Source organism: Mercenaria mercenaria, chromosome 1 (assembly GCF_021730395.1).
Source record: "Mercenaria mercenaria strain notata chromosome 1, MADL_Memer_1, whole genome shotgun sequence".
In the NCBI taxonomy this organism is placed as follows: Eukaryota; Metazoa; Mollusca; class Bivalvia; order Venerida; family Veneridae; genus Mercenaria; species Mercenaria mercenaria.
Window position 1 is genome coordinate 56,083,050 of NC_069361.1, and position 15,692 is coordinate 56,098,741.

Consider the following 15,692-nt stretch of genomic DNA (forward strand, 5'->3'; position numbering starts at 1 on the left):
AAGAAGGTCAGTAGGTCAGATAATGAAAAAATGTTGTGACCTCTCTAGAGGCCATATTTTTCATGGGATCTGTATGAAACTTGGTCTGAATGTTTATCTTGATGATATAAGGTCAAGTTCGAAACTGAGTCAACTGCGATCAAAAACTAGGTCAGTAGGTCTTGAAATAGAAAAGCCTTTTGACCTCTCTAGAGGCCATACCCTTCAATGGATCTTCATGAAAAATGGTCAGAATGTTCATCTTGATGATATCTAGGTCAAATTTGAAACTGTGCCTTAAAAAACTAGGCCGGTAGGTCAAATAATAAAAAAACCTTGTGACCTCTCTAGAGGCCATACTTTTCATGGGATCTGTATGAAACTTGGTCTGAATGTTCATCTTGATGATATCTATGCCAAGTTTGAAACTGGGTCAACTGCGGTCAAAAACTAGGTCAGTTGGTCTAAAATTAGAAAAATCTTTTGACCTCTCTAGAGGCCATATTTTCCAATGGATCTTCATGAAAATTGATCTGAATATTCACCTTGATGATATCTAGATCAGTTTCGATACTGGGTCAGGTGCGGTCTAAAACTAGGCCAGTAGGTATTAAAATAGAAAAACCTTGTGACCTCTCTAGAGACCATATTTTTCATGAGATCTTCATGAAAATAAGTGAGAATGTTCACCTTGATGATATCTAGGTAAAGTTCAAAACAGGGTCACGTACCTTCGAAAACTAGGTCAATAGGTCAAATAATAGAAAAACCTTGTGACCTCTCTAGAGACCATATTTTTCAATGGATCTTCATGAAAATTGGTCAGAATTTTTATTTTGATAATATCTAGGTCAAGTTCAAAACTGGGTCACATGAGCTCAAAAACTAGGTCACTTTGTCAAATAATAGAAAAAAACAATGTCATACTCAAAACTGGATCATGTGGGAAGAGGAGAGCGATTCAGGACCATCATGGTCCTCTTGTGTTATTGTAGACATAGGACATTTTGTTCTCGCAACATAAAATCATCTCTGTGTATAATTTTGTAGATTCAATAGTTTCAAGCTAGTGCATCGATTTGTTAGTTAATATCATTTTTAGCTCACCTGTCACAAAGTGACAAGGTGAGCTTTTGTGATCACGCAGCGTCTGTCCGTGCGTCAGTCAGTGCGTCCGTAAACTTTTGCTCGTGACCACTCTAGAGGTCACATTTTTCATGGGGTCTTTATGAAAATTGGTCAGAATGTTCACCTTGATGATATGTAGGTCAGGTTCGAAACTGGGTCAAGTGCGGTAAAAAACTAGGTCAGTAGGTCTAAAAATAGAAAAACCTTGTGACCTCTCTAGAGGCCATATATTTCACAAGATCTTAATGAAAATTGGTCAGAATGTTTACCTTGATGATATCTAGGTCAGGTTTGAAACTGGGTCACGTGCCAAAAACTAGGTCAGTAGGTCAAATAAAAGAAAAACCTTGTGACCTCTCTAAAGGCCATATTTTTCATGGGATCTGTATGAAAGTTGGTCTGAATGTTCATCTTGATGATATCTAGGTCAAGTTCAAAACTGGATCACGTGCGGTCAAAAACTAAGTCAGTAGATCTAAAAATAGAAAAACCTTGTGACCTCTCTAGAGGTCATACTTGTGAATGGATCTTCATAAAAATATGTCAGAATGTTCATCTTGATGATATCTATGTCAAGTTCGAAACTGGGTCACATGTCCTCAAAAAGTAGGTCAGTAGGTCAAATAATGAAAAAACCTTGTGACCTCTCTAGAGGTCATATTTTTCATGGGATCTGTATGAAAGTTGGTCTGAATGTTTATCTTGATGATATATAGGCCATGTTTGAAACTGGGTCAACTGCGGTCAAAAACTAGGTCAGTAGGTCTTAAAATAGAAAAACCTTGTGACCTCTCTAGAGGCCATACCCTTGAATGGGTCTTCATGAAAAAGGGTCAGAATGTTCACCTTGATGATATCAAGGTCAAGTTTGAAACTGGGTCACTTGCCATCAAACACTAGGTCAGTAGGTCAAATAATAGAAAAACCTTGTTACCTCTCTAGAGGCCATACTTTTCATGAGATCTGTATGAAACTTGGTCTGAATGTTCATCTTGATGATATCTAGGTCAGATTTGAAACTGGGTCAACTGCGATCCAAAACTAGGTCAGTAGGTCTAAAATGAGAAAAATCGTTTGACCTCTCTAGAGGCCATATTTTTCAGTGGATCTTTATGAAAATTTGTCAGAATTTTTATCTTGATGATATCTAGGTCAGGTTCAAAACTGGGTCACATGAGCTCAAAAACTAGGTCACTATGTCAAATAATAGAAAAAAACTCAAAACTGGGTCATTTGGGAACAGGTGAGTGATTCAGGACCATTATGGTCCTCTTGTTTTCGGGTTACCTACATGAAGTCTGGCTTTAGGAGTGCTCAGATTTGTACATGAAACATTTGCCATTTTCAGTTTTACATGGACCAATGATACAAAAGGACCACTGTGTAATTCAGCATGTGAATGGGGAGGTATACCTACACCCCTGTCCAGGATCAATGTGTGCTGTACAGGACATAGAGTGTACAGAACCTACTAAACTTTCTCAGGGTAGGTAGAGTAGCATTATTCCCTGTAAAATGTAAATGTAATTTTTTAGCATGTAATTGGAAATAAGTAGCATTTGAAACAATTTGAAATGAACAGGTGGGTGATACAGGCTGAAAACAGTTTACATTGCTTACATATTATGGACTTTTACATGACTCCTTATATTAATCACCAGTCCATAGTTTGTGTTATTGACTGGTTTGCAGTTCAGCACTGAATTTTGCTGGGATAAAGTCAAACTTTAAGGAGGTAGGTTACCTTGTTATAAGGGTAAATTCAAATTAGTTGAACCGCAGCAATTTTTTGTATTTCGTGTAATATGATGTTTTAACTGCTACAATCTCAACTTCGTTTATATCTGTCCCTTCAAGTTCAATTTTTATCCAGGTTTGAAGAACATGACCATCCAAAGGTATTTTATATTGAAAGAAGAAGGAAAACACAGATATTTCACACTTTTCAGTGTATTTTAGTTTCACTTATATCCGTAGAAGTCTGCATAATTGATAATTTTACTTGTATGCGTATTAGCTTTTTAACATAAGCTTAAAATGTATATGTCGCGGGGCTTGTGTTTCCATGATAACGCATTTTCTCTCATTTTTAAATAACTATGTATAAAAAACGGGGTTTTCGACGGCTTCAGTGCAATTCTGTTAATGACCAACATGGAATATTTGGGTAATGTTATTAGCAAAATACCAAGCACTTTACATGGTACCCTATTTTTCTTAAAGTTTAAAGTAACCATGGCAACAGAGATATTTGAAATAGCTTATATCATGCTCTTTGTCGTAATTTCTCATAAAAAATATTGAATAAAATTATCTTTCTTGTTAATGTAGCTTTAAAACACATTATTTCTAACGTAAGTTATATTTTCATGTTATTTGCATTTACTAAAACAAATTTCACAGCTTAAAATACTTACAGCAGTACCCTTGGTCTGGCATTTTTCATGGAAAAATCGTTCAGCATGCTGCTATTATTCTCATAGATATTGTTGAAATGAAAATAAAAAGCTGAAGCTGTGTTCCTTAAATAGACCAGTGTCAACGCTTTTGAATTTTGCATTTAGATATATAGGTCACGGGCTTCGTTTCCATGGTAACATCAATTCAATTCAAGAAACCACAATTTTCTACTGAAATTTGAACAATTTTAGTGCTTAGTTTTAGTATGTAAGTAACAACTTATCAAGGAAACTGAATAATAGGCATTTCAAATCAAACTGCAAGTTTTTTATTTGAAAATGGCCATAACAAGTAACCTTTCACCCAACTATATTCCAAATAACATTGGTTACCATCATCCATTTTCTTACATTCCACATAACATTTCAATGTAACTGCATAAAAGAAGCAAAATATTGATTATTTTAATACTCGAAAGGATTACAAATAAACCATGCTTTATACCTTTTAATTACTACACGGTAGTATTTCATATTACAATGTTAATATCTTTATATATCATAAACCAAACAAATAAAACATTTACTAAAAGAACAAAATGTTGGGTATTGTATTGGCCGCTCAAAAACATATACTTGACAAGGTATCTCGCCAAGTATGTGATAACGTAACCGGAAGGAGACCAGGCGCGTCTTGCAAATATTCTGCAAAACTATTTACACAAACTCTGCACTGTCACAAATAATTTACACTCTCATTAAGTGGTAGCAATACTGCTTTATTTCAACATAAACGTAACTCTGTACTGTCGGACATAGCGAGGTAGCAATACTTGACTAGCTTTAACATATTGTGGCAATGCACGGCAACTTCGGGGCCAGTAGTCACGGCATGATAGTTACCAGACACGACCAGGTATCCGGAATGACGAGTCACCACATACCAAAACCACTGCGTGAAGGAAAGCAGTAAGTTGCATGCTAGAGGGTTGATAACGCAATACAAAGCAATACGCAATACAAAACTAGATTTCGCCAAGTACTATGGGCAAAACCTATTCAACCCTAGCCACATAACATCATAAGAGTAACCACATAAGAGTAACACACGCCGAAAATACAGTGCTTGTAACTTATCGCCAGACAATAGATGTATTAAACTTATGAAACAATATTTGTTTCCATTATAATTATCAGTTTATTGTAAACTAATGTAAGCAGACACGCCTGATCACCTTCCGGTTTTATAGAATTTTCCGCCACAATAAATTTAAACAATTTATCCCCAAAATTCTATTTAGTAAAATGTGCATTCATATACGAGGTTTTAACATGGAAGATTCAGCTTTTAGGTTTACTATTTGTTTTACTTATATTAATTTCCTAATTGAATCCTTAAGTAATCTATGTAGAATTCTAGTCCGACGAGATTTAAATGAACGCCGTCGTTTCTAAAAAATGCTGTTTCCGCGTCAATGTCGGGGCTGATGACGTCACTTCTCCCGGACTCGGTTACTATTTTCCGCGCAATGCGGTTAAGGCGTTTCCTTTTCTTTTCAATTGGCTTTTTCCCGCCAAATGCCCCTTGCCAATTTTGCCTCTGCAGTATATCTACCCAGACTATTATTGTATCTGGGAATGCTTCCCGTAAATAATTGATCTCTATCTCAATGATTCTTCTTAACTCGCATGTATTTTCATAAACTAGGTCATTTCCGCCTAAATTGATATAAATTATTGAAGGTGGAGATGAAAGTATGACCTGTGTTTCAACTGCATGTCTGAAAGCTCTCCAACGAAGACCTCTGACAGCCCACCAAGCAATTGATATGTTAGGTATACCAAGATTTGGCTTCCCGGTCGCCTTTGCGTGTTCGCCGGCCCAGAACGGGATCGAGTCGCCCACAACCCAGACATCTGAATAAACAATTTTTCGGAGATAAAATCGAATTAATGAAAAAACATTACGTTTGGAATGTAAATTACTACTGTTGTGAAACAGACGTAACTGTATTGTACCCTATAAGACCTGCAGGCTAATACTATGTTCGAACATAGAGATTAACGCAATTGGATGTCCATCTACCAAGTTTCATTATGATTTCCGACGGGTATCCATCAGAAGCTAGATCAGTGGCTCTACCTATCCTAAAACTGTGTGTTTTGTACTGTGCACTTAAAAAGCCGGTTTTACTGATGGCTTTTGCTAAGACTGCAGAGAATTGAGTCCTAGTTGTAACAGACCCATCCCGATGACAAAAAAGTGGAGCTTGAACGCTTGGCCTCACTGACAGAAATTCCTTTATTGCTTTGACTGGGCACAAATTGTCAGCTTGTTTTGGCAACTTTAAGTATACCGGTTTACCCCTTTGATTTGTTTTATAACGGTGTAATCGAATGATTAAACAATCATCTTTCGTAACATATAAATCTTTGCGCTGTAATGCAATTTCTGACTGGTGTTTGTTTACATTAACAAGTTCACTGACCCGAACAAACCGAAATTACAGCTAAGGTAAAAAGTGCGTGAAATAGCTTTACTTCATAGTTGTCATAAACATACTTCCGAGAGTGACCTACAAACAGCGAATAATACAGGCTTGGTCAGCGGAGCACGCTTATCTCGTGTAGTGCGACTCCTGTGACAACCTTCAAGCAATTTTTTGACAATAAAAATACTGTTAGATCATAAAAACCGTGAAGTTTATGATAATAATTGATGCCCGCTACATAAGTAGATATTGATTTCGGTGAGAGTCCTTTCTCAAAGCAATAAGCTATAAACAGCGTAAGTTGTTGGACAGGAATAGGTAGTTGATTTTTAAACCCATAAATAGACCGAAAGTTCATGAAAGCATTTACAGCTGTGTTATATGTTGACCTGGAGTTATATGCAATTCCTGATCGAATGAGCTGTCTAGCTCGACGTCGAAGATTTTCCATAGGAAGTGTGGAACGGGACATGGCTCTTGATCCGCGTCTGGGACTATTTTTCTGAATCTGTTCAACTGAAAACGAGACAGTGCATCACAGATTTCGTTTTTACGACCAGGTACATAACAAGCTTTAATTAAGATATTTAGTTTTAAACATCGTAGCGTCAATACTCTGACCAGGCACATCACTGCTTCTGATTTTGAAGTTAATTTGTTCAAAATTTGTACTACTGCCTGATTATCACAATTGAATTTTATCTTTTTATTGGACAAATCTGCACCCCAAATATACAGTGCCGCTAAGATTGGAAACAGTTCTAAAACTGTTATATCTGCCGTATACCCGAATCGTGCCATGCTTTAGGCCATTTAGCGTGCGACCAGTGACCTGAAAATATATGCCGAACCCTAAGTTTTCACCAGCAGCGCTATCTGAAAACAGTTGGACATCTGCATTCGATACCCAAAAGCGGTCATGAAATACAGAAATTCCGTTAAAATTCTGCAAGAAAATCAACCACAATGACAGATCTAAGCATAGTTCTTTTTTTATCCTTATATGATGATATGGTTTCGTTAATCCACAGGTCGCGTTTATCAACGACGGATGAAAGGTCTACCATAGTGATTGCGCGGCAACAAAAGTTCAGAGAACCTATAAGTGATTGTATTTTCTTTAGTGTTGTTTTTGGATGTAGCAAAATTTCTTTAATTTTTTGCATTAGTTCTTGGATTTTTGAAGATGGGATACGAACGAGCATTTGGTTTGAGTCTAACTCCAGCCCTAGAAAAACTAATACCTCAGTCGGGCCTTCCGTTTTTTCCTCGGCCAAAGGCACACCTAATTCTATCATGGTATCTCTGAACGTTTGAAGTGCAGCAGTACATGATACGTTTGATTTGTCTCCGCCCAAAAAATCGTCTAAATAATGTAATAGACCACCTGATTTGAGTTTCGATTTGACACAAAATTCAAGAAATCTTGCAAATCTTTCAAAAGTGATACAACTGATTGAGGCACCAAAAGGAAGCGCTTTATCAAAATAATATTTTTCTTCAAAACGAAAGCCTAATAATTCAAAATCAGTCGGTTTTATAGGTATTAGCCTATATGCACTTTTAATATCGTTTTGAATAATTTGCAATTACGTCCCAAATCCTGTACTAATTTCACCGCTTCGTCGAAGTGTGTGTATTGTACAGAACACAAAGTAGGGTCTATGTAATCGTTCACCGAATCTCCTGACGGATATGATAAGTGATGTATCATTCGATACTCTCCAGGTGTTTTCTTTGGCACTAATCCTATGGGAGAAATGATTAAATTAGGTAACGGCCTTTCTTTGAATGGGCCAGCCACCCTACCTGTTTTAATTTCTTTTTGTATTTGTAGTTTTATGATATCGGGATTTAACAAAGTTGAACGCAAATTTTTTGAATCCCGTGCGATACGTGGACCTGTATACTGTAACGAAAAACCATTCATAAATCCATCTAATAGAAATCTGCTTCGGTGACGTCATAGTTTTTTTAAATGCTTTTTAAGGGCTGTTACGTTTACTGGTGTTTGGGCCAAATTATGAACGTCCAAATTACTCTGTTCGGTGGAAGAGCTAGGTTTTGAAGAACTGTTAATTTTTTCTTGGGCCTCCGTAACTGCATCGTCTAACAAAGGGTCTGCCGCGAAAAGATTTCGCTGTGTTGGGCGTAAACTGCCCACCCGTGAGTAACCAGACTGGTTCATTACAGATGAACCTTGTTTAGAGCATGTGATGTCTGGATGGGGCCCCGAACATTTTGAGCATACATGAGGAAATTTTGCAATTTTGCCAAGTACAGTTGCCTCTGTTAAAGTCTTGACACGTGTACCGACCTACATATGATGTATTGTTATGAGTGGGTTGCAGTTGCATGCAGCGCCACCACAAGTCATTATTGATTTTTGACCAAGGGGCTGGGGAAATTGCTTGGCGAAGGCGAAATTGCTCATCATACGTTCTCCATGAAAAATCGCCTTGGCGTAAGGCACATTCTCTAATGTTAAACATGTGTAACATTTCGTACACTTTATCTGCATGCGTAGCTAAGTAAATGGATGTATAGATTATGAACGCGTTCGTCCATTTCTCTATGTTTGTAATTTTTAGCTCGACTATTCATAGAATAGTGAGCTATTGCACTCGCCCATGCGTCGGCGTCGGCGTCTGCGTCCGCGTCCGCGTCCCGATTTTGGTTAAGGTTTTGTATGTAAGCTGGTATCTCAGTAACCACTTGTGGGAATGGATTGAAACTTCACACACTTATTCACTGTGACAAACTGACTTACATTGCACAGGTTCCATAACTCTATTTTGCTTTTTTACAAAATTATGCCCCTTTTTCGACTTAGAAATTTTTGGTTAAGGTTTTGTATGTAAGCTGGTAACTCAGTAACCACTTATGGGAATGGATTGAAACTTCACACACTTATTCACTGTGATGAACTGATCTACATTGCACAGGTTCCATAACTCTATTTTGCTTTTTTACAAAATTATGCCCCTTTTTCGACTTAGAAATTTTTGGTTAAGGTTTTGTATGTAAGCTGGTATTTCAGTACTTACTAATGGGAATGGATTGAAACTTCACATACTTGTTCACTATCATGATCTGACATGCACTAAGCAAGTCCCATAACTCTACTCTCTTTTTTTTTCAAAATTATGCCCCTTTTTCGACTTAGCAGTTTTTGGTTAATTTTTTGTATGTAATCTGATATCTCGGTATCCACTAATTGGAATGGATTGAAACTTCACACACTTGTTCACTGTCATGATCTAACATGCACTGTGAAGGTCCCATAACTCTACTTGGCATTTTTACAAAATTATGCCCCTTTGACTTAGCAGTTTTTTGTTAAGTTTTTGTATGTAAGCTGGTATCTCAGTATCCACAAATTGGAAAGGATTGAAACTTCACACACTTGTTCACTGTCATGATATGACATGCAGTACAGAGGTTCAATACCTCTACTTTGCATTTTACAAAATTATGCCCCTTTTTCAACTTTTGTATTAATTCAATTGACAAGGCTGTTGAATAGTCGAGCGTTGCTGTCCTCCGACAGCTCTTGTTTCTTTACATTCTTTGTTTGTTGATTCGATATGACCTTCAGAATTTAAACGAAAAACGCTACCCGAATAAAATTCTGATAATTCTACTGCCCCTTTGAGCAGTAACGCTAGGTTGACAAATTCCCCTTTGCATATTTTTTGTTTTAAAGAAGCCGGGACATGGGCAGCCAGATCGTCGTCCGCCAAACGAACCATGGGCAAAATAGAGTTTTCGGACGGAAAATTAAGTGGCCCGTTACATTGGGTACCTAAGGCTTGTGGGTCAGTAGAATTTGCGCCGCCACACCCTTGTAAAGAATTAGTTACATTCAAATCAGCATTGCACGTAGGAGGAATAATTTGTGAGTTTCTAATAATTTGTTCAAAATCAATTACATTGCACTCACCGGCTTCTGTTTGTAGCAGCCTCTCGTCTACAGCGTCCTCGAGGTCAGCCGCAGGCCTTTTCTGTCCTCTGGCGTCCCTGACATTTCTTTGACCTTGGTCATTCTGCTCGTCTCTGGCAGCGTTCCTTCTCGGATTACGCCGAACATTTGGCGCATTTTGTTCCTCCTCCTCCTGTTCAACGTCTCTCTCCTGTCTCGGTAATGCACGTCTAGCCTGTGCCTGTCTCCGGCGACCGCGTGGCATTTTAATGGTTCTTTATAGCGTAGCCTTGAAAAACTTTTCTCTCTGGCCTTGGTAAGTTTTCTCTTGTCACAACCATGTAGTAATGCAAAGTGAATGAAGAGCACGGGTTTAGCGGTATTTATAGCACAATACCTGATCATGCGTATTAGCTTGAAACCGGTTTAAAAAACGTCGGTACCCAGGAGATAAAGAAAAGCTATGGAACCAGTTATAAATCTATATTGTTTTGCCTAGCAACCAATAACGTGATTTCTCGAAAATAAATAAAATTATTTTTATTCAAAATAATTTACATTATAATTCAGAGCAAAAGACTCATAAAAAATATTTCAGCAAATAATGGCTGTTCGAAAATAGTTCAAATCAAGAAAATGCACAGAATTACCTACTTTCAAAATAAAAGCTATTAATTTTGTGTGGTAGCTGACACGTAACGTCATGACGTCAGTGACGTCATTTTAAGGCAGCATTGTTTTGAAGCGTTTCTGCGGCAATTTATTTATCATTTCTGCATTATTAAACCATAAAGCATCAGATCGGAGACAGGTTCATGAATTGTTTTCGGAAAAATGGATATACAAACACATTTAGTTTGTCGTAAACGCCGTCATAAATCGTCTTGTTAGCTTCCGGTTGGACATGCGCACATACAAATATTAAGGAAACCTACCTCCTTAAGAAAAAAATATGATTTATTTCTGATATCATGTAATTAGACACTTATTAAATGGTTTGCCAGTCAGTAGGGAAAAAAAATTTGCCTGCAGTCTGAGGGCAATGATTTTTACTATTGACTGGCAAGTCATTCAGTCAGTGTATACCAGTGAGACTATTTTGGAAAATACAAAAGTTGAGCTATTGACACTTCAAATGTTTTAAAGATAAATTGTACATAATATATTCTCTTTGTACTGAAAGTGGTCCTCAGAATGCATTTTGAAATTGTTTTTGACTTGTAACAAGACAAAAAACAACAGAAGTAGTGTTATTGATCGTAACTAAATGGTGGTATTTGTTTTGTTGTTACAGGAGATTATGTGATATTGGGAGGAAACCAAGTTTTCAGATTCAACAATCCATCAGAGGCAGCTAAACTCAGGGAACATAGAAAGGTAGGCCATTTTATTGTGTATGGTGTGCTGAGTGGACCATTCTTTTTCTGTTTTGGGCATTTGAAGGAACAAGTAAAAATCAAAGTTTTTGAGTGAGATACATATGAATTTATGAAAATGAATGTTTTTGTGCTTGAACTCATCAAAGAAATTTATAAAATTATTATAGGAAATAAAATGCTAAAAGCTGATTTGTATTTGATTGGAAAGTTTTCACCAGGCAGAAAAGTAGAAAGTTTTAATTACTTGTTTATGTGTATGGTGGTTTCATTTGAACAAGACTTAGTGGCTGCTGAGGCAGAGTGGTTAAGTTTGTTGATTTTGAATTACTTGCCCATCACTGATGTGGGTTTAAAACTTCACTTGGCGTGTAGAATTCTTTCATGAGAGGAAGTTTAATTCACATGGTTAACAGAAGTTCATTGGTTCTATTAAGATGCCTGTCCGAGACTGAAATTAAGCCCATAGGGGCACATGAGAACATTTCAACCAAGTTGTTTTGACCGAAAATTGAACCGGATTGACATAAAACCTCACAAAATGAATAATTTGAACAATTTATTTTTAAAGCCAAAAATGCTACAGAAAGCAATTGCCTTATTGATCCCTATTGGACAGTTTAGGTCTATAAAGTCTTAGTTTCCAAAAAAAAATTATAAGCTTTGAAAAAAATATTTTTGAGAAAGGCATAGCGCCAAAACTTCAGTAAAACAACCAGTAAAATAATTGTTGATATCTTGTTGGTGTTGATCTTTTTAGTATTGTTTATAATCTTTGAAAAGTCATGTAAATTTAAATGACATGTCTTCTTGTTATTTCAGAGTCAAGGAAGCCTCAATGCATTAAATACGTCACATTTATCGTTTGGCGGATTATCTCGGGCCAGTAGCTTCAGTTCTATAGGGGGAGACGACTCGAGCTTCCTTAGTCCCCCGTCACAACTTGGACGATCATATCCAAAGTACGTTACAATAAAACTAGATATTCATTCATTTTTAGCTCATCTGATTTTTCAAAAAAAAATGATGAGTTATTGTCATCACTTGAGCGGTTGTCGGCGTCGGCGTCTGCGTCGGCGTTGCCTGGTTAAGTTTTATGTTTAGGTCAGCTTTTCTCCTAAACTATCAAAGTTATTGCTTTGAAACTTGGAATACTTGTTCACCATCATAAGCTGACCCTGTATAGCAAGAAACATAACTCCATCTTGCTTTTTGCAAGATTTATGGCCCCTTTTGTACTTAGAAAATATCAGATTTCTTGGTTAAGTTTTATGTTTAGGTCAACTTTTCTCCTAAACTAACAAAGCTATTGCTTTGAAACTTGGAATACTTGTTCACCATCATAAGTAGACCCTGTACATCAAGAAACATAACTCCATCTTGACTTTTGCAAGAATTATTGCCCCTTTTGGACTTAGAAAATCAGTTTTCTTGGTTAAGTTTTATGTTTAGGTCAGCTTTTATCCTAAACTATCAAAGATCAGATTTCTTGGTTAAGTTTTATGTTTAGGTCAACTTTTCTCCTAAACTAACAAAGCTATTGCTTTGAAACTTGGAATACTTGTTCACCATCATAAGCAGACCCTGTACATCAAGAAACATAACTCCATCTTGCTTTTTGCAAGAATTATTGCCCCTTTTGGACTTAGAAAATCAGTTTTCTTGGTTAAGTTTTATGTTTAGGTCAGCTTTTATCCTAAACTATCAAAGCTATTGCTTTAAAACTATCAACTCTTGTTCACCATCATAAGCTGACCCTGTACAGCAAGAAACATAACTCCATCCTGCTTTTTGCAAGATTTATGGCCCCTTTTGGACTTAGAAAATATCAGATTTCTTGGTTAAGTTTTATGTTTAGGTCAACTTTTTCTCTTAAACTATCAAAGCTATTGCTTTGAAATTTGCAACACTTGTTCACCATCATAAGCTGACACTTTACAGCAAGAAACATAACTCCATCTTGCTTTTTGCAAGATTTATGGCCCCTTTTGGACTTAGAAAATCATTTTCTTGGTTGAGTATTATGTTTAAGTCAACTTTTCTCATAAACTATCCAAGCTATTGCTTTAAAACTTGCAACATTTTTTCACCATCATAAGTGGACACTGTACATCAAGAAACATAACACTATCCTGCTTTTTGCAAGAATGATGGCCCTTTTTAGACTTAGAAAATCATGGGTAGGACAATATTTCTATTGTACAAAAGAAATCAGATGAGCGTCAGCTCCCGCAAGGCGGTGCTCTTGTTTTTGAAATGTTGCCAGTTATTTCTCTTCATGATAAAATATGAGCATGTGCAAAGTCTATAATTGTACAAACATGTATTCCAGCAACATACTGAATAAGACTGATCATGTTAAAAGGTACCACATGGTTAAATTTTTCATTTTATATTGTTTATTTTAGCAAATTTGAAATGTATTTTTTTTTAAAGCTTTTTGAGGCTAATTCTTTTTGTAAAATTTAGGTAGGACCTAAAAGTTTTGTAACAGAATTATGCTGTGAACATAATTTCTTATCAGAAAAGTTCATTTTGTAAGAGACTTCCTTATAATGCGACAACGCATTGATTTCTGATATATAAGTTCATAGAGCATGGTGAATTTCATGAATATCACTCATAACTCTTGGAAAACTCATGCAATTTTCTTGTTGCTTTAATTTAGATATACTGTAGAGTTCATTAATTGCATTATGCCTTCCAACACTTTGACTGCATTTGTGTTTCAGCTAGAACTGAATAAAAAATGTTGCTTTATCTTGTGTGTTATGTACAAATAAACCTTGAACCAATTCCTATATTTGCTAGATGTTCCATGAGTTTTGAGAAATTACCTATTTTTTTAAGTGGTAGATATTTCAACAATGACACTTACATAATTATATAATTGAAGTGAAATTTTATCACACCAGCTTTACAGCTAATGTCTTTATTCACATACAAATGTAAAAAATATACATAACTTTCACTGGTAAGGTTACATCAGATGGCAGAAAAAAGTAAAGTTCATTAACAAAGTGCATGCATGTACACATAAAGTACTATCTCTATCATAATATAAGAATATTAAAAATTTCCATAACTGGGGGCTCTGTGTTTCCTATATTTACCTATATTTTTAGCTCGACTATTCGAAGAATAAGTAGAGCTATCCTACTCACCACGGCGTTGGCGTCGGCGTCACACCCAGGTTAAGTTTTTCGTACCAGTCCACATTTTGACAAAGTCTTTTGAGATAAAGCTTTGAAACTTTCAACACTTGTTTACCATCACCATGTCCAGTTATAGGCAAGAGTACATAACTCTGTCAAGCATTTTGACTGAATTATGGCCCCTTTTGACTTAGAAATCTTGGTTAAGTTTTTCGTACCAGTTCATATTTTGACAAAGTCTTTTGAGATAAAGCTTTGAAACTTTCAACACTTGTTTACCATCACCATGTCCAGTTGTAGGCAAGAGTACATAAATCCATCAAGCATTTTGGTTGAATTATTGCCCCTTTTTGACTTAGAAATCTTGGTTAAGTTTTTCGTACCAGTCCACATTTTGACAAAGTCTTTTGAGATAAAGCTTTGAAACTTTCAACACTTGTTTACCATCACAATGTCCAGTTGTAGGCAAGAGTACATAACTCCATCAAGCATTTTGACTAAATTATGGCCCCTTTTGACTTAGAAATCTTGGTTAAGTTTTTCGTACCAGTTTATTTTTTGTGTAAAGTGTTTGACATATGGCTTTGAAACTTTTATATCTTGTTCAGTATAATAGTCTCTATCAATAGGCAAGAGTACGTAACTCTCTCATCTTTTTTGGCTGAATTATGGCCCTTTTTGAACTTGGAAATTGGTTCTGTTTTGTGTATGTCCATGTTTTGTCAAGACTATTTGACATATGGCTTTTAAACTTTAAACACTTGTTTATCATTATGATTTCCATCTGTAGGCAAGAGTACATAACTCTGACAACTATTTTGACTGAATTATGGCCCTTTTTGGACTTCGAAATTTGTTCAGTTTTTCTTACAAGTCAGCGTTTTGTCAAAACTATTTGAACTGTGGCTTTGAAACTTTTAACACTAGTTTATCAACATGATTTCCATCTGTAGGCAAGAGTACATAACTCTGTCAACTATTTTGACTGAATTATGGCCCTTTTTGGACTTGGAAATTAGTTAAATTTTTCATACAAGTCCATGTTTTTCCTAGCATATAACTTAACATATTTGCCATCATGGTCACACATTGCCATTTAGTGCAAGACTAATCGAAATCCACAAATACAGGAACATTTTTTTGTTTAATTCTTTTTTTTGTTTAGGCTGAAAATCTATGGAAATACTTTGACCCCATTCTTCAATCAATTCTTCGAATAGTCGAGCGCGCTGTCATCCGAC

The 15,692-nt window shown here is 36.2% G+C and overlaps 1 protein-coding gene across 7 annotated transcripts in view; it reads left to right on the forward strand.

Moving 5' to 3' along the window:
• The window catches only part of LOC123566392 (uncharacterized), a 151,087-nt gene that overhangs the window by 62,125 nt on the left and 73,270 nt on the right, over positions 1-15,692 (forward strand). For all 7 annotated transcript variants that reach the window (XR_008371779.1, XM_053548560.1, XM_053548571.1 and 4 more), the window contains 3 exons: positions 2,456-2,593; positions 11,215-11,297; positions 12,119-12,258. Coding sequence is in view for 6 of the 7 variants with exons in the window: in XM_053548560.1 (XP_053404535.1) it covers positions 2,456-2,593; positions 11,215-11,297; positions 12,119-12,258 (361 nt within the window). In the remaining variant the exon portion in view is untranslated. The remainder of the gene's footprint in view (positions 1-2,455; positions 2,594-11,214; positions 11,298-12,118; positions 12,259-15,692) is intronic.